Below are 23,866 nucleotides of genomic sequence, written 5' to 3'. Positions count from 1 at the left end.
ACCTAAGTCTTATATCAAACCCGTACCGTCATGGCCATGCCAGCCAGCCTTCCTGTGTCAAGTGTACACATTTCAGAGTATTGCACAAGAATACATCAAAGATGTTAAAGCAGTAACTCCCAGGTGGTTTTATAAAACTATGTTTGTATTTAGAGTATGGGGAACAATAGCACCTCCCTCCCTTACTGAACTTTGTTTCCAAAGCTTAAGTCAAAAAGGAAAAAAGACAACTTGCTTAATTCAACGGAATAAAGTCATTTTTTTAAGATTTGTTATTTATTTATCTTTAGAGGGGAAGGGAAGGAGAGAAGTATCAATGTATGGTTGCCTCTCTTGAGTCCCCTGCTAGGAACTGGCCCACAACCCAGGCATGTGCCCTGACTGGGAATCGAACCGCGATCGTGTGGTTCGCAGGCCCATGCTCAATCCACTGAGCTACGCCAGCCAGGGCCTAAAGTCATTTTATTTTTTGTGTTATGTTTGCAAAAAGGGAAAGTTTTTAAAAGTCAACTTTTAGTTGAAACATATATTCCAAATAAGTTCAAATGATCATGAATTTTGGCTTCTTCTCCCTCCATGTTTTCCTCATTCTTAGAAGGACACACACTCCACTCATTTCTCTTTCCTTGTCAAATCTTGGAGAGGAAACGGTGTTCCTCTAGAACCTTTACACCAAGGTGAAGCTCTTCAGTCAGAAGTATGGACCTGCCTTCCAGTCTGGACAGTGTCTTATTGATTAATGTAAATCTGCAAATCATTTTTCTCGGCATTGGCAGTAGGGTGGTTCTATGGCCACGGCTTGCTGGGTGGAGTCTAAATATCTGGAGTAAGAGCTATAAAATTAATCAAGTACGTGACAGAGTATGGAACAATTCGAGTACTCTGGGGTTGCAAAGTATAGGAATAAAAATTGTAATAGAGTAATGCTAGAAAACTCTCTGAAGAAAATAAGGTTTGACGTGGGTTTAAAGAAGTACGGAGACGACTTTGGTTTGGCTAGAATGGGGTGTCCATGTTGGGTTCTGATGAGAAATGAGTTCGCACGTTGCCAAGAGAACTGTTGGAGGACATTCAGCGGTAGAGCAGAGAAAACCGTGGCCAAGGAAAGGACACAGCAGCCTATTGGTTAATTTCCTTCAAATCCTAATGATCAGAGGTCAATAAATAGTGAAAAGTTTATTTTATAAGAAAGCATGAAAATCCATCAAGAGAGGACAGTTAGTTTGACTTTTTAAAGACAAACATGTCTCATGTTTTTGTACCGCCTTAAATCCTTAACGTCCAAGTCTGACACTGACTTACTGTTAACCTGGCTAGTTAATTTCATCAACCAGAAACTAAAAGGACACGTTTTTCACTCCTTAGAAAATAAGGTGCTCACGCAAAGCAAATGAAAATCCTCAGCTTAGGGCCATATGCATTTAATTTTTACCCAGATGCTAAGGTTTTTTTTGTTTTGTTTTATTTTTTTACCTAGATTAAATAAGCTTGTGGACCTTTTTGAACTTCAGCTTTTAAACAAACATACAGCAAAAATGGAGGGAGAGATTTTAGAACACTGGAACAGAAGTCAAAGGCTAAATTCCTTGAAAGAAAGGAAATGAATCATTCTCTTTTGTGTTTCGGCCTGGCACAGGCTTAGCGCGTAGTAGGCATGCAAGGAACATTGGCTAATTAATTGCAGAAGGCCCTGCCAACAAGAGGATTAATGCTTGGACAAATCCCAAGCTACATTCCTGGACCAAATACGTGAAAATGTTCTCAATTCCACACCATTAGACTCTAAGCCCCAACAAGCTCCAAATGCTGAGCTAACTTCGCAATCCAACCTAATGCAACAGTAGTTATGCATCCTTCGCACTTTGCCTTTAAAATGTGGGTCCTAGAGCTTTTTAGCACATACACCAGCTAGCAGCAACTCTTGTGCAATTTCCAAAATCCACTTTGATTCTTTTTGTAAGTTAAAATAGAATCAAATTAGCACCCTAGACTAATGATAACCGGCATACTAATTGCACATCCATCAATAGTCAGCCATGGCGACCTGGAGCCTCTTGCTTTTCTCCCAGTCTCAGTTTTCTCATCTGTATGATGAGAGAAATGAGCATTTGAAAGTCTTCCTTGGGTAAATATATTCAATTTACTTTGAAAAATAGGAAAGACTGGCCCTGGCCAGGTATCTCAGTTGGTTAGAGCACTGTCACAATACACCAAGGTTGCAGGTTCAATCCCCGGTCAGGGCACATACAAGAATCAACCAGGGCCCTGGCTGGTGTAGCTCAGTGGATTGAGTGCGGGCCTGCGAACCGCAGAATCACAGTTCGATTCCCAGTCAGGGCACATGCCTGGGTTGCAGGCCAGTTCCCAGCAGGGGACCCACGAGAGGCAACCATACATTAATGTTTCTCTCCCTTTCTCCTTCCCTTCCTCTCTAAAGATAAATTAAAAATCTTTTAAAAAAATAGGAAAGACTGATGGGTGGAGAGATGGATTAATATATACTAAAGTAGGGTAAAAGTTAAGAAAGTAATTTAGGCAGTAGATATACCTTCCCCACAGAAACCTGATCAATCCTCGCAAACTCCCCTCTTTCCTATAACTGGAAATGGGACCACCGCTCACCAAGTTGCTCAAAGCAAAACTCTAGAGTTCGCCTGAATTCCTCTTCCTCCCTCACCTGCAACCCACGCACAAGGCCTGTTAGATCCCCTTGCAGAAGCTATCTCAAACCCACCCACCTCACGGCCCCTACTCCGTACCAGCCCAAATCATCCTCTTTCACCCCAACTAGCAGGTTCCCCCTTCTTCCACTCTGGCCCCCTGCCCCATCACAATGACTCTGAAATGTACACCAGACACTCACCCTCCAAGTTTACAATTCCCAGTGGCACTAAGAACAAATGAAATCCAGGCCCTGGCCCTGGCTTCCAGCCCCCCACTGGCCCCCGAGGACTTTGATCTCACCGTGTCACTCGGAACCCCCCTTTTACTAGGTGGCAGCCACCCTGGCCCTTCTGGTCCTGTAACACTCCTTCCCACAGTACGGCCTTTGTGCTTTGTGATGCCCTTTGGCTGTAATTTTCCTTTCGCAAAATTTCCCCGTGGCAGACTCCTCCTTTCTACTCACTCCACTTGCCGCTGACATGCCCCCTCCTCCAGGAGGCCCTCCCCCACCCCCCAATCTAAATGAGACACTGTCTCCTCATCCTGATCTGCTCTTCTCAGAGCAGGAGAGCATGTTGCTCAGGAGCACAGCCTGCGGTCCCACTGCCTGCACTCCAGGTCCAGCTCCATGCTTTCCTACTGTGTGACCCTGGGTAGGTGACTCAGCTCTTCTGTGCCTTGGTTTTCTCACACGTAAAATGGAGATAAATGCCACTTCATAGGGTTGCCGTTTGACTGAACATCAAGGAGAAGCTGAAGAGCGACGCCTGGCCCTTGGAAAGGGCCACTGAAGGCTCTGCTACCATTACTGTTATGGCAACAACTCACATCTCCTTGTTTACTTTCTCTCTCCCAACAGGAATGTCAACTGCGCAGATTTTGTTTGCCTTGTTTACTGCTGCGTCCCCGACGGCAAGGCACACTACAAGCACTTAGCAGATGCTAAATAAATATATACTGATTAAAAAAATTCTTATGCTCTTGTATTTGACTGTGGTGCTATTTCATCTGCCTTCGGTAAACATTTACTTTACAATGCAGTATTTTTTTTCTTCTGCTTAGGTTCCAGGAATTATTTGGAAGAAATAAAGCGAGGAAGCAATATTAACATTGTATCTTAAAGATTCTATTCATTCTTAATTTGTGATGAAAAATATTCCTTTCTCATTAAAAAAAAAACTAAAATAAATAAGAAATCAAGTTGTTTAAAAGAAAATCGGTCATCTTCCTTTTTCTCCCCCAGTTTAGCTAAAGCATTTGTAAGCAGGTTTAGCGCTCCCCTGTTCATTTCCTGCTAAAAGCATTAACACGCTTCTTTTCAAGAATATTTAAGGAACAATTAAAAGAGAATTTTTGAAAAGGCTGTGGCTAAAGAATGACAAATCCATCATCTTAAAGCATCCACCTCCGCAGTCTAAGGAAGGTCACGCAGCGCCTGCACCCACCGGCTGCACCCGAGGTGTGAGTTAAACCGGGGCCACCCCGCTGGGGAGGGAGCAGGGAAACCTACTCTGTGTGTTGGCAGCCCTCAGGCCTTCCGGGAGTTACTTATGCACTAATAAGCTTCTGTTGTCTAGCACACTAATCAATGAAAGAATAAGCACCATTTGGTTACTTATACAACATATCAACCCACAGTTTAATATGTTATATCTTTCCAAACTGCAATACTAGGGGGGTTAAGATTTCAATATATCTTTGGTGGGGAGGTGCCCACAATTCAACTTACGACATATACCTAGGTATATGTTACATTGTTACCTGAAGTTACAAACTTGTCAAGGTAATGTTTCTCTTTAAGGTAGACACAGGATATTTCTAAATGGTGACACTTTATAAGAAAGGCCATATTCATTTCCGCTTCCAGTTCTCTGGGCCTATGTTATCTCAGGGGTTAAATTAACAGCTTTAGAACGATGGGAAATATGATTAGATCAGGAATCTGAAACACTAAATAGGCTACGCCTGTCACAAACAAGCAATGATTGGTTTTGCCCACGCCACCTAACTGCATCTGACCCTATTTTAGCAACCCTATGAGATATGGAGTCTTCTCCTCACTTTACCGACGAGGAAGCAGGGGGCTTGGCAGGGTTAGGTGACCCGGCCCAGTGTGCACAGCTGACAAGGGGCAGAGCTGAGACTCTAGCACAGACGGCGCTGACTCCAGACCCACGTTTGAAGCCATACAGCTCAATGGCGCTTCGCTGGAGTTCTATGCAAAATTCCATGAAACTTTACTAAAAACCTACTTAGATTGATTCGGCCAAAAGATGGCCAATCATTTCCCTTCCACTATTATGTCTACTAACATAATAAAGGCAATTAGTCTTAAACTGTGATATATCAAGTAAAATTATGTCTATTAAATCCTGTGTTTCTATTTAGTTGCATAATTTTTTTTAAACAAACAAACAAGGTATTCTTCTTCCCCTCAGCGAAAACATTCCTACTACGGCCACGTGAAGTATAACTCTGGTGAGAAAGGGACTTGGCCACGTGGTATGAGAGGACCACAATGCAGCTCAGCTGTCACTTCGGGGGTGACGGTCCCCAGCAGGAAACCCACCAACAGTTCAGGGAGGTTGTACCCCTGCCCATAGACAGGGGGCACCACGTAAGCACAAAAGAAATTCTGATCATCTCCCCTCATCTAGGCAGGCCCCCAAATTTAGAAAATAACCACAGAAGAGCTGTGAGCTTTCAAAAAACATTTCTACAGATGCTTCTTCAATTGCCACTGGTACCTGCAATGGAGAGAAATGGTATCATAGGAGGTGAAAATTTTGCAAACTGTGGGTGTGAGAAAAATTATACATATTTCCACTTAGCATTTCTGGCAATATTTTCACATTGTTATTTATAGTAAGAGGGTCCTGAAAATGTTAAAAGTGCCAAAGAAATTCCCATGTGCGTTGTAACAGCTGGACAGTGGATTCATATGCCACGGTTAGACAATTGTTTATTCTTTCATTTAGTAAGATATTATCCTAAGAGATTATCTATTGGCCTTTCAAAGCTCCATTTCCAACCACTATTTTGGTTTACTAAACGCAGTCTAGCTTGAACCTCTAAAACAAAGCTATCACAGAAGCAGTAAAATATTATCTATCTAGAAACCAGACATCTGGCCTATTTCCAAGTTCAGAAATAGAAAAAAACTACATATGTACATGTTCCGGGGTAAAGAGCCGCCCCTGATGTCTAAGCAAGGACAAACGGAACAAAAGGGAATACCACCCTAGGCTCACACCTGGCCCCGAGGCCGAGGTCCGCAGGGGAGAAGTCAAGCAGCACACCCTGGCCAGCGGGACCTCCACAAGGTCAGGTTTTCCTTTGGAAAGCAGAGATGCGTGGGAGAAGCATTCAGCTTAAAGAGAAAACAAAGCTGGCGAGATGGGCAGAGAGCGCGCAGTGGATCAAAGGCAGCTGAGGAGGCAGCGGCTGGGAACCACAGACACAGACAGGGCTCGCCAAGGGTCTGTGCCTTAGCAGGTCCTCCGGGCACAGGCAGGAGCGGCAGGAGCGCAGAGGCCACCAGCAGCTACGCCGCAGGATGCTGGCCCTGAGGCCTGGGCCAAGCCCCTCTCCACACCGGCAGCCACGACCACCTGGGCAATGTTAGTGGGTGGAAAGATCACAGAGTAAAATATACGTATCTTTATGGAAATACACATGTAAGTGTGTGTTTGTCATAGTCATCCCTAAAACAGGGATTATTCTAATGCAAAATGACTGGGGGAGGGGTGGGGGCCTGAAACTACAAGCTACACATGTCTCCTCTGCAAATTCTCCCCTATCACACTTTTCTCCCTTTACTCCATCTCTGTCCTAGAATATATCAAGCCAAACTTCTAAAAGACAGCCTCCTCTTCACGAGAAAAAGGCACGGAAACAGAAGTAAGCAAAATAAACTGCCAGAGCCTTCTGTTAAGGTTGGTAATACAGAGAAACTCACAATTTCACGTAATTCCAGGAACAAGGAACAAAATAGAGCTGGATCTCATGGAGACTCCAGCTGGAGGAGGATTCCAGAAAGAACCTGGGCCTTGGGAAGAAGCGTCTGTGGCCCTTTGCTCCAGGGCTCTGCTATCACCACCATTCAGCCTCACCTCGGTCTTCCTGCTTGCTCATAGTTTCTTCTCCCACCATTTCAGGTTGTGCCCGATCCAACCCTGCCTCTGGCTCCCCACCCTGACAACCAGCGGTGTGTTCTGGAAATGTTAACAACTCCCGGCGCCGCCTGACATCGGTGAAGACAGAGCTGGGTGGAGAATGGCAGCAGAAAGCCCCCACACAACATGTCTACCACACGGACCCCATACACGCAGAGAAATGCAAGAGCACGGAGAGCAGGAAAATACAGTGACGGGATGCGAGGAAGCAACACGAAGTCAAACTCGCAGCAACAGCAGCATGGTGACTGTCAGGGGCTGGGGGTTGGGGAAGTGAGGGGGGGTTGGGAAAAGGCTAGGTATGAACTTCAGTTACAAGCTGAATGAGGCCCGGCGACCTAACGCAGAACACGGTGACTGCAGCTGATGTGAACGAGAGTCAGGTGAACGCAGTGATGTCCCGAGTCCACACATACGGCGGCAGCCCACACAATTATGAAGGAGTAAGAAACGGGAGGATCTGCAGTTCCGTGGGGATTCCTTTTCCCCTGGTGGGAGCAACAGCCAGGCGCTTGGCAACCAATTTCCTCCCCATGACAGCACCTCCATTGCCTGTGCGGCCGGCAGAGGAGACCAACAAGACAAAAGGGCAACACACCGAATGGAAAAGGATACTTGCAAATCACCTACCTGATAAAGGGTTAATATCCAAAATACATGAAGACTTCATACATCTCAACAACAACAAAAAGCAAACAACCCAATTGAAAATTGGGCAGAGGATTTGAATAGACATTTTTCCAAAAGGATGTACAGATGGCCAACAGGCACATGAAAAGATGCTCAACATCGCTAATTATTTGGGGAATGCAAATAAAAACCGCAAGGAGATATCATCTCACATCTGTTAGAATGGCTATTACAAAAAAAAGACAAGAAGCAAGTGTTGGCAAGGATGGGTGCACTGTTGGTGGGAATGTAAATTACTGCAGCCACTATGAAAACAGTATGGCGATTCATCAAAAATTAAGAATAGAACTACCATATGATCCAGGATCCACTTCTGGTATTTATCTGGGGAACAAGAAAATAATTCAAAAAGACATATGCTCCCTTATGTTCGCTGTAGCATTATTTACAATAGCCAAGACACGGAAACACCCTAAGTGCCCCTTGACAGATGAGTGGATAAAGAAGCTGTGGTACAGCCCTGGCTGGTGTGGCTCAGTGGATTGAGCTCAGGCCCTCGAACCAAGGGGTAGCTGGTTCAAATTCCCAGTCGAGGCACAGGCCTGGGTTGCGGGCCAGGTCCCCAGTGGGGGGGGGGGTGTGAAGGGCAACCACACATTTATGCTTCTCTCCCTCTTTCTCCCTCCCTTCTCCTCTAATAAATAAAAAAATATTAAAAAACAGTTTTAAAAAAAGATGTGGTGCATATCCACAATGGAGTACTACTCAACCGTAAAAAGGTGAAATTCCGCCACTTGTGACATGGATGTCTGCCAAGTGAAATAATAGAGGAAAAGATAAATACAGCATGATTTCACTCATGCGGAATATTTTAAAATGAACATGAAACATTTAACAATGAACAGACTCATAGAGGCAGAGATGACAGGTTGGTGGTTACCAGAGGGGAAAGGGGAGCGGAGGGAGGGCGAATCGGGAAAAGGGGGTCAACTGTGTGGTGCCAGGTGACACTAGTTTGGGTGGTGAGCGCAATGCAGTACATTCAGATGTTCAATTATAATGTTGCACAGCCGAAACATATAATGTTATAAACCAATGTTAGATAGATGGATGGACAGACGGATGGATGGGTAGGTAGATAGACAGACAGATAGAAAGAAACTTTTGAGTGCACGTATCAATTCCATGCTATCAGTCAGCCAGTGAGTGGCCTGTTCCAGCACCAAGGAGCCTGTTCTGCGAGGGCTACGTACTCAGAGGGCACTACGGCCCTCCCAGATCCACCCTGATGATGGGCTTCCCGGTGCATTACTCCGAAGTGCATTACCACACATTCTTCGCTGAGAAGCTAAGACCCTGTCCATGGACACAGGTCCCAGGAGTTACCCTGCCAGGTATTAAGGGCCACTGCCACTTTAGTAAAGCTTTCGGTGGCAGTGTGGAGCCAGCCTGTCCCTGGAAATATTTGGAAATATTTTCGGGTTGCAATGACGGGAAGCATAGGTGAGTTTTATTCCCTCCACCGATGCAACGGCAGAGAGAGCCCTTTGTGCCAGATAAGGTCGATGGAACCAAAACCAAATTTCCAAAGTCAAACTATGAGTCTTCCATTCTACATTTCTCCATGTGTAACACCCTCTTTTCCATGAACACCACGGAGTTCCTCATTCCGACCACTGCTCCAACATACAATAGCCAAAACCACGTCGCCATGACAATTCCCTGCGCTCCCTTCTCTCTCCATCGTGAGTTCTTACTCCGCTGATCCTCGGGCCTCCCCTCACCCCCTCCTGACCCTCACTATTAGGGTGACCCATGCTTTTCCCAGCCCGTTTCTCCTCGGTATTTCCAGCCAGTCCAACCCACATCCTCGTTCGGGGAGCGGCACAGACAGCTTCGGGGTCCCAGTTCCAACCCTGCTGAGAGGCACTGGGGGAGGGCTTGTGGAGAGAGCTGGTGAAGTCCGCAGTCCTGCACACGAACGCCCAGGCCCTCACGGTCACTCCCCACTAGCTCGCCGCCTCACTCGGAGCAGCTTCCCATCCTGCACGCTCCATTCACCGTGCGTGCCCTACATAGGTGCACCACCCTCTATCTTTTATTTTTACCCTCCCTTTTCTATGTTTAGATACACAATTGTGTTACAACCACCGAGAGTATTCAGTAGAGGTGTGAGCAGTACAGGGTACGTGTAGCCTGGGGGCAGCGGACTGTACCATCTGGCCCAGGTGTGCAGGGGGCTGGGCCATCGAGGGTGTGTGTGCCCCTGTGATGTTCTCGTGACAAAATCATCTGACCACACGTTTCTCAGATTGTATCCCTGTCATTAAGTGACACATGACTGTACACTGTATAATTTAAATTTTCTGAGAGTAAAGCTTAAGTGTTTTCACCAAAAAGAAAAAAAAAGGTAAATACGTGAGGTGATAGATGGAACCCTTTCCAATGTGGACATATCGCAAATCATCACGTCGTACACTTCAAATGCACTACAACTTTGTCTGTGTCTCAGTAAGGCTGAAAACTACAGTAAGGAGAAAACAATTTTGAGCATTACATTTTTAGTACAATGTTAATACAATTTAATTATAATAAAGTACTAACATTTTATTGACATAATTTGGTTTTAGTACAATCATTTCATTATAATTTTATTCAACTTAATTTGTTTAAATGTCTGCGTTGGACGACTAACTCGCAGAATTCCTAAAAACTTAAACAGTCTCTCATGAACCAGTGAAGCCGACTCCAACGCATCACTGCAAAACCTCTCATCTCAAGCTCCGACTCCTAATTGGAAATTCATTCCACTTTGTCTTAGGTCAAATCCCTAGGAAAGATTCTGACGGGCCCCATTCATCTCTTTAAGCTCCAGAAATCACAGGTTGCTGACCAGCCTATGAATTGCTAGCTTCAGTTGAAGGGCCTGCGGCTTGCAGGGGAGGCTGAGATCAAGTGATACAGAACAGAGATGCCTCAGCAGCAGAGTCAGCAGGGAGGACAGATGCAAGCTAAGCTTGCACAAAAGGTCACCATAGTTGTTAATAATCCATCGGCATGACCATTCCTACCACAGGTCATTTTAAGAAGAGAAGCTCACAGAAATGGCAGTTGTCAAGAAAGGGCTACACTGCATTTAAAACCCTGTATCTAATGAGTGTCTGAAAGGTTCAGCAGGCACTCAGCATCTGCCATCTTACAGTAGGCCTTCCTGAAATGCAGAAGTTGGAAAACTAAACACTGTGTTTTTCCCGACTCCTTTACAGCTAGCATTCAGGATGCAGGTTTGATTCCACCATTAGGATGCGGGACACAAAAGATGGAAGGCAGAAGGGAAGCAGAGCTCCACCGGCCTGCAGTTTTAGCTACTTTCAACTAGCAAAGACCATGAACATGTCATTGTCCAGTCTCCAGCGCTAAGGACAGTGACAGTCGCGCCAGATTCAATACTCCAGCACCTAGTCACTGGTTCATAGGCATCAAGAAGTTGTCACAGCCGCGGCCAGATGCTAAACTCCAAACTTCAACAGTTACAATGGCAACAGCAAGGACTATGGCCAGCCCCCGAACACAGCTACTGTGGTATCTTCTTGCCTGACTGCCACTTTCCTGACTGTGGCAGGGGTGGCAGCCCCCATGGCCAGCTGTTCCATGGTGCCTTGGAAGGCATTCTTCCTGGCCTGGCCTACAGCCCCGCCCTCCGGCCCTCGCAAAGATTCCCCGTGCTTCTGATTCCCTACACTGTAGCCCTTTCTGCTTCTGGCACCAAACTCTGATACTGCTAGGTTGATTGTGAGGTTTTTTCCATGTCTACAGTCACGCTGCTCTTTTCCAGACGTACAAAGGGCCCAAGACCTCACCATTCCCGTCCATTTTGCCCAATGAATACACAGTCTCCCCAGAACCGCCCTCTCAGGCTCTTCTCCTGTTTGCCTCTCACAGATGAGTGCCTTCTCCTCCGCTCAGCCAGCTCTCCGTGACCCGAGACACCTACCCGTCCTGGGCCCTGCAGGAGCACAGTGCCCCCTTTCGGTCACGCCAATTATGTCAACCAAGACCACGGCCAGCTAAGCTCATAGACCCTGAGCCAAAAGTGCCCCTGATGCTTCGTCCACGACACCCAGGAGCAGGCCCCCGCCCAGAAACTCATCCTTCCCCTCTGTCGTCTTCCCCTTTGGCACCCCCTGGTCAGGGCTGAGGGGATGGGACACAGCTGGCTCCAGTTCAGACATGTGGCATCAGCCCCACAGAGAGGGGACATCGAAGGCAGCCTCCGTGTGGCACCACCCATTTTACCAACACACTGTGAAGAACATTTCTGACTGAGAAATTATTTGTCAAAGCTAAAAAAACGAACTAGAACATTGGGCTGTGGTACCAGCTAACCACTTTCTGACTATTTAAATCTTAAATCTTTCTGACTTTTTAAATCATAAGCTACAGCATCATGGAAGGCTAAACATGCCCTGAAAACCTGTGGCATAGGATGATGACAATCCTTTTCCTAGCCTCTGACTTCTGGGTCACCCTTGCCTCTGATGACACGCATGCGCATGATGGCCTTGCTGACGAGTCAGCGCGCCCTATGAAATTCCAAAAGAATGCAGACTTCACAAAGAGGCAGACGTGTTACATGCAGATTTTTTTTCCCACTCGTTTCCTACAGAAATTCTTAGGCCTGAAACCAAGACAATTAACGGAACCTGAGTTCCGGTCCCTGCTCCACCAGCTTCCTGCTGGGACTCCCAGGCAGAGCTACCTGCCACGACTGAGCTCCATTTACTCATCTGTAAGCCAAGGGTACTGCACGGACAGTTATGCCTCCTCCTTCCAGCTGACTGACTGCGTTCAAGCCCAAACAGAAAACACAACAGCACAAACACTTAAAGAAGAAGAACAGCTGCTGGTACTCCACAGCTGCTTTAACCGCCTCTTCAAAAGCGCCACCGTGCTCCGCAGTCCTTGAAACTTAGAACAAGAGAATCCACTTGAACACAANGACTGAGCTCCATTTACTCATCTGTAAGCCAAGGGTACTGCACGGACAGTTATGCCTCCTCCTTCCAGCTGACTGACTGCGTTCAAGCCCAAACAGAAAACACAACAGCACAAACACTTAAAGAAGAAGAACAGCTGCTGGTACTCCACAGCTGCTTTAACCGCCTCTTCAAAAGCGCCACCGCGCTCCGTAGTCCTTGAAGCTTAGAACAAGAGAATCCACTTGAACACAAGGAGTCATTCCTTTCCCACCCCGCTTGGCGAAACTTCATTGCAGCAAAGTTTGTTCTGAACAGGGGCTGCTGCACACGTAGAAAAATTCCTGATTCCAACATCTGCTCATTCCTACGGTCATCGGAACATTCTCTGGGCTACTTGCCTCAAGACGAGTGTGCTAACAAGCACCTTCCTGGTGAGTGAATCACGGAGCAAGTGGGCAGGAAACATACCAAGAAGATGTCACTCCCAGCATCACGTATACGACTTCACCAGTCTGTCTATCCTAGGGGTATCCAGGCTCTTACCCATAACTGCTGGAAATATTTTTTTACAAGAGGAGCAAAAGTCATGCTAACTCTGTGTGACTAGTAATAACTGGGGAGTAAGTAATTTTTCATGCTGTTTAGCCACATAGATTAAACTGCATCGCCACAGACTTTGTCTAGAAATAGAACCAAGCGATGAAGCTCTTATTTTAGGTACTTGCCCAATGTTTCACCACATTTAACACCCACTCAAACAATTCAGAATTTTTTTGGGGGGGGGTTCCTTTGAATAGAGAAAAAGGAAGGAAGGCAAGAGATCTGTCAAACATAATGAAATAATATTTTATCCACGGAGTGAAGGAGGGGGACTCAGTGGTTTCAGTTCATGGTCCTCCCTGTGAGTCTGCGTGACCTTCAGTGTGTTCAACTTTCCAAGCCAAGCCTCCATTTCCTCGTGCACAACAGGGTGACAATACCTGACTCATGGTGACAACCACATGCAAACCTCTTCATAAGCAATACATGCATGCCGACATACAGACCCCTATGAACGAAATGAGATGGGGGTACAGCGCCCTGATACAGGGCTGTGCTCAGGGAACGGCAGCCAGTATTACCCCGACAAGTTTCCAAATCAGGCTGCTCCTATTAGTCTGAGAGCAAGGTTGTCGGTGTGCCACCGCCACCAAAAGGAGCGGGATGTGTCATGTCACTCAGCAACAGTACGCTATGAGACAGCTTTAGTTAGCAAATCTAATTCTACTCAGAGGGAATTAAATTTTTCATTAGCATGCACATTCCAACTGAAATCAAACACTGAATTTAGTGAACAGTATCCTTAGCTAAAATTAATAATGTTTTGACAAAGTGTTTTGCCAAAAGACACAGAGGTAGGTTAAAATACAGTTCTGTGGCAGAGGTAAGGAAGATTTTACCATTTTAACAGATTCCATGGCCTAATTTGTTAGTACGTGGAATTAACATTGGAGAAGTTGATCACAACAGATTTCTGCAGTAGACACAGTGATTTTCCACAGATGGTCCGAAGAAATCCCAAGAGGGACACAAACTAATCTAAACACACACCGTCCCTTCCATGATTTTTATTGATAAACCACACCCAATTCCATGGCTGTTCGTTTTTATGTACAACACATGTATTTACCAATAACCCACCCACATTTAACACTAAAGGCCCAACTCCCAGGCACAGCCGCAAAACTCCTGCTGTGTAGGCCATTCCTACACTGAAGGTTAACAGTACAATTGTTCAGAATACAAAAGTAGTATGCAGTGATATTCAGGGTACCCATTTCCCTCCCCCCACCCTCCACCTCCACCCCAAGTACTTCTGTTGCCCTAGTGCAGGGAAGGCTGGGAAAACAATGAGCAGGGTGGTCAGATTTTACCCAACAACACTTGCCAAGTAACGTGTTTGGTGATTAAACAGATACCACACTATACACTTCAGCAGCATTTCAAAGAGTCAGTGAAGTGCCTCCTTCACGTGTGACTTCCATGAGATCATGGTTAAAAGGTATTATTAGGGAGCCAAGCCTTAGAAGCAACACAATAATAACACAGTCTCAAAGTTAGGTTTTTAATAGACCATTGTTTTAAAAGCAAAACATCTTGCCCTGGTTGGTGTGGCTTCAGCCCAGCCTGAAAACCTAGGGGTTGCTGTTTTGACTCCTGGTCAGGGCACATGCCTGGGTTGCGGGCCAGGTCCCCAGCAGGGGGCGCATGACAAGCAACTGATGGATGTTTATCTCCTCTCACACATCAATGTTTCCGTCCCTCCCTTCCTCTCTCTAAAAATAAATAAATAAAATCTTTTAAAAAAATTTTGGAAAGCGATTAGTTTAGAATTTCATTTTCAAAATGGTACAATGCGGTATTAAGTTTTAAAAATCGAATTACTTAGAGTGATCCTCATTTTCTCAATGCCAAAGACAATGAAATGATCCTCCAAAGGGTCTCAGCTACCTAAGAACAAGCAGCATGAGTTTACAGAATCTTACCTGATATAAAAAACAAAGAAAAACTGCAATCAATACTTTTAAATTGTGCACATGAAGGTATTATTCATATCCCAGTTTGTTTTTAAGAAACACCATTTAGATAAAAAGCAGCTTTTAGATTTAAAAGAATCAAAAATGATCATCTTTGAGGCAAATCAGTGCCTTGGTTTTGGTCTACAGCCAGTATCTGTTCGGGATTTTAGAAAAATGAGTTTTATAACAACTGTGTACTGCTGTTGGCTCCAAAGTAAATGTTTTGGAAGAGACCATTTCTTACAGGACTGTCTCCCAGCATCCCATCGTTTGAGGTCCTACCCCTCCCTTATCTCCTGGGGCTCTGGTAACCCTTATTTATCACTGTGCTTCCCATACCCAACTGCAGGAGAGGACACGTGACCAGGCCTAACCGGTCATGTCACCCACTGCCCTCTCTCCACAGTTGGTCCAAGCGATGGGCACTGGGCCAACGAAAGTCCCTGCATGAGACTGGTCACTGGATTTCAGAGAAAAGTGAGGCGTTTTAAGGGCTCTGTATGACTTGGGGACTCAGAGTCACTTTTCCTTAGCACACTGAGAACAAGCGGAGAAAGAAGCCAACCCAGAGGAAAAGAGAATCAAACGAATTGAGAATGTGAAGTTAGCTGTTCCCGCCTTCAGCCCGGGCTTTCGTGTATGTAAGCCAATGCATTTCTTCTTAGCCTACATGAATCTCTCTCAAGTCCTGTCACCCACTACAGTATCCTCACGAATACACAAACTGGCTTGTGAATTCGGACTCTTGTCCCTTTCCTGCTGAGATGTAAACTATGTACATATCACAAGATACCTGTTATAAAGCGGATAACCAGATGCAAAGAGTAACAGATCACCTGGACTACTCCATTAAGGTAGATTTTATTAGAGGGAAAAAGCCAATGTAGCTTAATTCTATTTGGTTAAGTTTTTAAAAAAGCATTTATTAATAAAGACTTCCTTTTTCTTCTCTTTTGGAGTATTTTCATTTTGTAAAACTGCTTCTGTTAACCGTCCGCATGTATTTCACAGTCACATGTAATTACCTCCCCATCAGAGCAACAGTGAAATGCAACAGCCTCTCACAGGCTTCGCTAAGAAAAATAATTTTGTGTTGAAAATTCTCTGCCAAAAAAAAAAAAAAAGAGCAAAGAGTCTAAAATGCCTGCTTTGATTTGTAGCTCGCTGTTCACGTTGCAAACCCAAGAAGAGAAGGGAAGCCTCTGACTAGAACAGATCAGAATTATTAACTCTGAAGCCAAATTTCTTTTATATTTCCCATTCCAAAAGAGCTTTAAAAACCTTAAACTCCATAAGTTGTAGCAGAAACATCGAACCCTCTATATTTCTTACTGAGGCTCTAAAACAGTATCTCGAGCATAAGTGTTAATAAAACAAAGTATCTTACGATCTATGAGCACAGTTTGTCTTTTCTCAGGTATTTCGATATGTCACAAGTCAAACCATGGCCTTCAAAATGTAGGCTGTGCTCCCCTGGGCCATTCCGGGATTCCTGAAAGGGGTGGGAGGCGGGGATGCTCCTGGGAGCCACGGTAAAGCAGCTACATCAGGACCAAGTGGCTGGGGTTGGGGGGGCAGAGGTACATGGTGCTACTCTCCCCCCCCCGGGGGAGTCAGTCAGCCCCGACTCTAACAAAAGAGAAGGCAGGGTCATGGTGGGCACATTTTCAGCTCCCTTTTTACTCGACTAGCAAGTTGTGTTTTCCCATAAAATTGNTGGGAGCCACGGTAAAGCAGCTACATCAGGACCAAGTGGCTGGGGTTGGGGGGGCAGAGGTACATGGTGCTACTCTCCCCCCCCCCCCGGGGAGTCAGTCAGCCCCGACTCTAACAAAAGAGAAGGCAGGGTCATGGTGGGCACGTTTTCAGCTCCCTTTTCACTCGACTAGCAAGTTGTGTTTTCCCATAAAATTGGCTAGGCTTTCCAAGCAAACCAAGAAAGCCTATTAATCATAAAGTTCAGTACCAATGTTAATATTTCATCTACATTATGGGCCAAATCAAAATATTCATAGTATTATGAGTTGAATAAGATTGACGGTAGAAACAGCATTAAGCACTTCTACCAATATTATTTATAGAAGAAAAAACATTTCAAGTTCCAACTAAAAAAAAAAACCTATAGTAGACACTTATAATGGAACTACTGACATTTAAATGATTAATATAATTTCCCCTCTATTTTTCAATTATTCTATAATGTGGATTTTGTGCTTTATACAAAATAAGATTTCATACACACATAAAACTACTGAGATGGACCATTACAGGTTCTTAGCCAGTGTTTTTCTCCTCCCTCACCGCTTACCTACCACTGAGCTGATCTTAACTCCATTCAACCAAAACACATCCACCTTTCAAAGCCAGGCTGAGTTCAAAATTATTCACAATTTCTTCCCCAACCAGCCAAGTCAGAAAATAAGGGCGGGTGGAAAGGACCCTAGAAAGACATAAGAATAACTTCTATAAATGTGCTATGCACACCCACATGAGAATCATTTCTCAGAAAAGATGAGTTCAAACACACACACACACACACACCTCTTTAACGCGAGCAGACTATTTCATCTGGTGTTCAGCCAAAACATAGCAATTGGTTCCAGCATGGGTGGGAAAGCAGGACTCATCCTAAAAATGGCATAACACAAACACAGTCTATAAAATACACTATAAAATAAAATACAAGTTATATTATAAGATACATTATAAATAAAACAAAATATATTTTGAGGGCAATTTAAATGTAAGGGCTTTTCAAAAGATCATTTTATTTATATTCCATTTCCCTCCTTTTGTAATGACTGGAGACCCTATGCTGGAACTCCACGCCATTTTCAGGGCAGCGTACTAGGCAACCAACTCAGTAGCCTGGCTTCCACCAAAATCCATACCAAAACTCGCCTCCAGAGTGTTAACCGTAAGAACTGGGAGAAAGTGAAGAAGACAAAACCCTTACTACGGGTATTCCAATGCATCACTAAGCTCCCGCTGACTTGTGAGCTTCTTGAAGACAATTTCTGACTCATTTTTATATTTTATATTTTTATATCGCTAGTGCTAGCTCACATGGTGAGCACACCACCACATGAGGAGGGAATGGCGGTGTGTGCCAGTCATAATACAACTTTCTATGCTCTCTCTTTAAAGCAAAATAAGCACTTTTTGGAGGGAACATTCTGAATAATATTTGTTCAAGGAGAAGGAGAGCAGTGAATCTGCCCCTCTTCCTCCACCAAGTCCCTCACAACACCAGCCTCCGAGCTCCTGAGAGTCTTAACCACAGAGACAGTTTTTATTGAGGATATTCATTCTCTCTACCAGAATGTAGTACTGCAAGGAAATTATTTCTCGAAATTGTAGAAGAGAAACGAAAATAATCAGTTAATTAAAGGAGACACAGCTCTAATCTTCCAATACCCAAATACTTCGCCTCTGTCAAATCACAATAAAAAATTGATGGGCGATAGGGACCTGGCTCCTGTGTGTGAAATTCTCCTACAACACACTCTCAAAACACAAGGTGCCCACCAAATTTACAAACCGCCTAGGCCTTATAAAATAAAGGCAATATATGAAACTATTCATCTGAGATTGATTGTACACTGACTTCATAACTCAGAGACTTGAAAGATTGTAGATTTGTTTTACCACCAATTTACATAAATCAGGGAGCAGGGTTGGGGGTGCGAAGGGGTGAGGGAAGAAATCACTGAAATTTGTCTCTTGTAACACGAGCTTTTATAAAGTACATCCCAGGATCTCAAAGGAAAAACAATATATATTTCCCAAGGAACACAGAATAATGTGCCAAAAAATCAGTTTTAGTATTAAACTGAATAAAGTAAAAATGGCGTGCAAATTGAAAGGGCCAAGTGTAAGTATCTGGCCTGCCACTGTGGTGGAAACTCAGTACTCATGAAGTGCGTGTTGTCAGTGAGTCGAGTCCAGAACTTGAACCCTGAGTTACCAAGGGCAACTTCAGGCCTCCCCAAAATGTTGAGAAGGCAGGGAAGTTTCACATTCAAGGTTCATGAAAGTCTGATGCTACTTTTCCCAACAAGGAGACCAGCAATTCGCTCTAGTTCCTCTCACCCTTCCCTTCTTCAGACACTACCACCATCTAAACAAAACCCGCCACAAGTCCCAAATTACCCTCTGAATAGAATCAATGATGACAAAGAGATCCAAAAGAGAAGAAAGGGGTAGAAATTGTTCTAAAAATACATTCTGAAGTAAAATCAAAGAAACTAATTCTGGTCACAGGACTATATGATGAAACAATTTCACCAGTGGTCCGAAGTTCAACTTCCTTTACTATTAGGTAAATACAAAGTTCAAGGGAAAAAACTTTTCTCTTTGCAGAAAAATAAACCACAGGGTTGTAATTAAGGAACCGGTCACAAGTTGGATTAAGCATCCGTGGAACTGAAGATTCTCCCAGGAGCAGGAAAGTACTGATGTGAAGTCCTATACTAATACTAAATAAGAATTCAATGAAGAAATTCTATGATTCTCTCAGGAAAAGCCTCAAATTAGGAACCATATCTTAAAGAGTTACTTTCAAATCACCATTACAGATTATAACAAAAGAAAGAAAAAAATTAAACCCTATAACAAAGCTAAAGACAAGTCACTGCCAGAAAAAACCTTCATTAAGTCATCTGGGTGATGGTGCTGACTTGGGCTGGGCTCCCCCTCCATCCCCCATGAAAAGGAGAAAGTGGAAGAGTCCTACCCTACAGCCCCCGAGCACCCCACAGCATAGCACACTCCACAGTCCCAAGCACCCCACAGTCTGGAGCACCCCACAGCCCGGAGCACCCCACAGCCCGGATCACCCCACAGGATGGTGCACCCCACAGACCAGTGCACCCCACAGTCCACAGCACCCCATAGCCCGGTGCATCCCACAGCATGGGGCACCCCACAGCCCAGAGCACCCCACAGCATAGCACATTCCACAGCCCCGAGCACCCCACAGCCCGGAGCACCCCATGGCCCAGCTCATGCTTCCTGCATGGACTTTGTCAGAAGATAGTATGAGATCATTCCCCTCTATTATTACATCTTATAACAATAGTTACACTTACTCTGGCATTGTTCTGGTTTCTAAATGGCATTTATGAATATAGTTTAATAAAGTTATTAACCAAAACAAGACAGAGTGCTAAGTAAACTTTTCAATACCTTATCATATTGAAATATCCATTTCTCTCCCAAAGTTTAAATAAAAGGGGAAAAAACAACGGTCAGGGCAAGTTTCTTTCTACATACCTTTACTCTGTACTTCCTGCTTTTCAGACTTAATCCCAATAGTAAAGAATCTTTGTCTTCCCTGGAGATAAAATTTATGTGGTTTTTAATTACACTCAAAGTTCTAAGAATATCTTCTCCAAGTCTTTAATTTCTAAAACTTAAAGTCATGTCCTTAACCTGCAAAAATCTTGCTGTTTCACAACAAATGTTTAAGCAAAGGCATTCAAGTAAGCCATTTAACATAATGCCTAACATGAGGCTACTAAGAAATTAAGAATACTAGTTTTAAGCGATTAAAAGTTTTTAATTACAACTTGCTTAGAAACAAGATTAATCTCAGAGGACACATTGTGGCATCCTTTAGAAATCATTAAAGCAAAGTGTATCCTTACAAAATAGGTATAGTGCCCTGGCCGGATGGCTCAGTTGATTGGAGTGTCCTCCTGGACCCTGCGGGTTTGATTCCGGGTCAGGGCACACACCTTAAGGTCGCAGGTTCCACTCCCCAGTCAGGGCGCCCCCACATGGCTAATGGATCAATGTGTCTCTCTCACATCGATTTTTCTCTGCCTCTCTCCTCTCTCCCTAAAATCAATAAACATATTCTAGGGTGAGGATTAAAAAAAGTTTCTTTTACGTAAGTGTAGTATTTGTTTCTTTTACTGTTAATGATTATAAAATGTGCTACACCAATTAACATAAATTGTTTCATTTTGGCTAAACATTTAAAATAAGACTGTTTTCTCGACACAATTAATATTACTAAATACACTTAAAATTGGAATTAGTTTTTAAAACTTGGTATAAAAGTTACTAATATTAATTAAAGATATGTCTCCCCAATGAACTTCCTCCTCAATCAATCAATTTTAAACTATCTTGGAAAATAAATTATATTCTCATCTACGCCCCAGCTAATCAAAACAAAATACAAAGCAACGATGCCCACGTTCTTACTATTCTGACTCCTTGGATTTGAACGAAATGGCACCCAGACCAGTAAGTGCTGAATATATAGTACTTGCATGTCACAGACAGAAAGTGACTGCGTTCTAGTCCCGATGCCGTTCCTCTACCCTCCTCCACACACGGCTCTGAAAGTTTGAGTCAAGGAAGAATTTTTGGATTCACAAAACTACACAGAAAAGGATGTCTAAGTCTGCCAAAGTTTTTTAAAATTAACAACAAAAAAGAGAACCTCACAAAAACCAGTAAACTTAGCATGGATTCAACGGACTGGACCACGGGAGGAAAATCTCCCTTCGAGATTCCAGGGACACTGGAGTGAGTCTGTGCAGAGACACCGCCCCCCCCCCACACACACACACTCACATCTCTACACGGCACCACAAACCATAAAGTCCAAGGGCGATTCAAGAGGTATTTCCAAAGGGAGAAGCTGAGGAAGGTGGGGGAGGGGAGGAAGAGATGTTAAATTTTCCTCCAGAATTTTCTAGCATTTTGTAGCGGAGGGATGGTCTGGTTTTTCTAGCCCAAATCACAATTAAGCAGCCAATTATATTCCGAGGCACTGTATATTCCGTAGAGCCCATGTAGCAAAAACAGTCCGATTCCTAATTACCGTGTAGTCGTATTTCTCTCTCCTACAAACGTCTGGGGGAAACAGGACCACATTCTAGCAGTGCCGGAGCCGACCCACGCTGCTGCCAACTACAAATACGTAGGGCTATTACACACTATCAGATTCCATGGTTCCCGGGCCGATCCAGGCTTGAAACCGACAGCAATGTCATCTACGTAACGTGTTTTGCAGCAGACTTCACTCGCATGAATGACACCAGGGCAGTGGGGGGACCTTTTGACCGACCGCTTCAACAAAATCCTGTAAAATCAAACATTTTTAAAACATTTTTGTTTCTCAGCGAGGCACCTAGGTCCTCTTCCTTCGAAACCCAGACTAGCCGACAGCTCCTCGCAGGCACACGCCACCAGGTCACCTATCGAGCACCGTCCACAATCCGCGCCCAGGCACCTGAACCACCTGGGCAGAGTCAGGCTGTCAGCCCCAGGTGCCGCCGGCGCGCAAGAAACACCGAGGCAGCTACGCCCTCGCCGGCAACCTCAGCACCAAGTGCCTCCTCGATAGCAAAGACCTTTCTCCCCGGCAGCAAACGCGTGAGACGGTTCCGAAAGCAGCGCTACGGCCGGGAGGACCTTTTCCACCCGGAGTCGAAAACTCGGCGGAGGGAGACGGAGCTGCGGGGACAGGCAGCCCAGCTCCCGGTCGCCGTTCTGGGACTGCTCGCCGGAGCTCAGTCTTCCCGGCGGCGAAAATGGGATCGCTGCGGCCGCCTGCCGCCAGGGCGCCCGGCACACCCTGGAGGTCTAAGATTCCCCGAGCCGCGACGCCCGGGGCAGGGGCCGCCGCTCCCAGGGCGCCCACCCGGACCTCCCCGCCACCTCCCGCCGGAAAGGCAGAGCCCGCGTACCTGGCTTCACGGTCTTGAGGCGGAGGGGCTCGCGGAAGTGGCGGATGACAGCCAGGGTGTCCCGGTTGGTGAGCCCGCTGACAGGAGTCCCGTTCACCTCCAGCAGCACATCGCCGGGGCTGGGCGCCTTGCCCGAGACGACGCAGCAGGTGCCCCCGCCGGGCTCCTCGCGAAGCCGCCCCAGGTAGGGGAACTCGCCTCGCTCCGCGCCGCCCCGGATCTCCACGCCCAAGTCGCCCGCGGGCCCGGCCCAGGACACCGTGCACTCCTGCACCTTGCTGAGCCAGTGCTTCTTCTTCTTCAGTGTCTTCGACATCCCGAACCCCGCTGCACCATGGAGGAGACCCCGCGCGGGCGGCGGGGGCCCCGGGCGGCCCGCGCAGCCCGGCGAGGGGGGGCCTCGCCGCTCCCGCGCCCCCTCGACCACAGCCCGCGGGGAGCCGGGCCACTCCAACCCCAAGACGCCCCTCGGACACCCCTCGCAGCTGTGCTCCTCGGGGTCGGCCGGGATCCGGGAGGGCTCCCCCAGGTTAGACCGCAGAAAGGAGAAGGGAATTGTCCCCAGGCGGCTCCGGAGGGGGTTCGGGCGGGGTCACAGGCGACCGCTGGCCCCCGGGCTCCGCGCCCAGCGGCGGGAACGGCTGAGGCCAGGGGGGTGGGCAGGTCAAGGGGGAAGAGCCCAGACGGGAAAAATCCGTGGGGGGCGCGCAGAATTACGCGTAAACCCCTCGCTGGATCGATCCCGGCCGCTGCCGTGGAGCTGGAGCTCAGAGACCAACGCCTGCCCAGGCTGCCAGGAAACTGCCGCTTTCAAACCCGCCGCAACCTCCACCTCCCTCGTCCCCTCCCCCGCCCCAGCCCGCCCCTCACCCAGAGCCCCGCCCACTCCCACCGCGCGGCGCCCGGCGCGCTGCCGTCACAGGCCCGGCGCTTGGGAACGAGCCCCAGCCCTCGACTCCCGCACGGGGGTATTGGTCCCCGGCGGGCAGAGGGCGGACCCTCGCCAAGAATGAGGGCCGCCGATTGGCTGGCTGGAGTGGGGGAGGCGGGCACTAGGATGACTGAAGTTTAAAGAGGGTGAAAAAAGAAGTTTGAAGAGTGAGGGAGGGCGAGGGGAGGGGCAGGGGAGTGGAACCAGCGCCAGATCGCCAGGG

The 23,866-nt window shown here is 46.2% G+C and overlaps 1 protein-coding gene across 6 annotated transcripts in view; it reads right to left on the bottom strand.

Annotated features, from left to right (window-relative positions):
* MAGI3 (membrane associated guanylate kinase, WW and PDZ domain containing 3) overlaps nucleotides 1-23,537 on the bottom strand; it is a 201,074-nt gene extending 177,537 nt beyond the window's left edge. For 5 of the 6 annotated variants that reach the window (XR_005065430.1, XM_037038724.1, XM_037038726.1 and 2 more), the window contains exon 1: nucleotides 22,713-23,537. Coding sequence is in view for 4 of the 6 variants with exons in the window: in XM_037038724.1 (XP_036894619.1) it covers nucleotides 22,713-23,028 (316 nt within the window). In the remaining 2 variants the exon portion in view is untranslated. Of the gene's footprint in view, nucleotides 1-21,844; nucleotides 22,106-22,712 lie in introns of all 6 variants that reach the window. The other variant, XM_037038728.1, reaches the window with a different exon arrangement.
* Nucleotides 23,538-23,866: the final 329 nt, after the last annotated feature.

This window comes from Sturnira hondurensis, unplaced genomic scaffold (genome assembly GCF_014824575.4).
Source record: "Sturnira hondurensis isolate 20B ecotype Veracruz unplaced genomic scaffold, ASM1482457v3 Scaffold0024822, whole genome shotgun sequence".
Lineage (NCBI taxonomy): Eukaryota > Metazoa > Chordata > Mammalia > Chiroptera > Phyllostomidae > Sturnira > Sturnira hondurensis.
The sequence above is the reverse complement of the archived record's forward strand: the minus strand, read 5'-3'. Positions and strand labels throughout refer to the sequence as shown.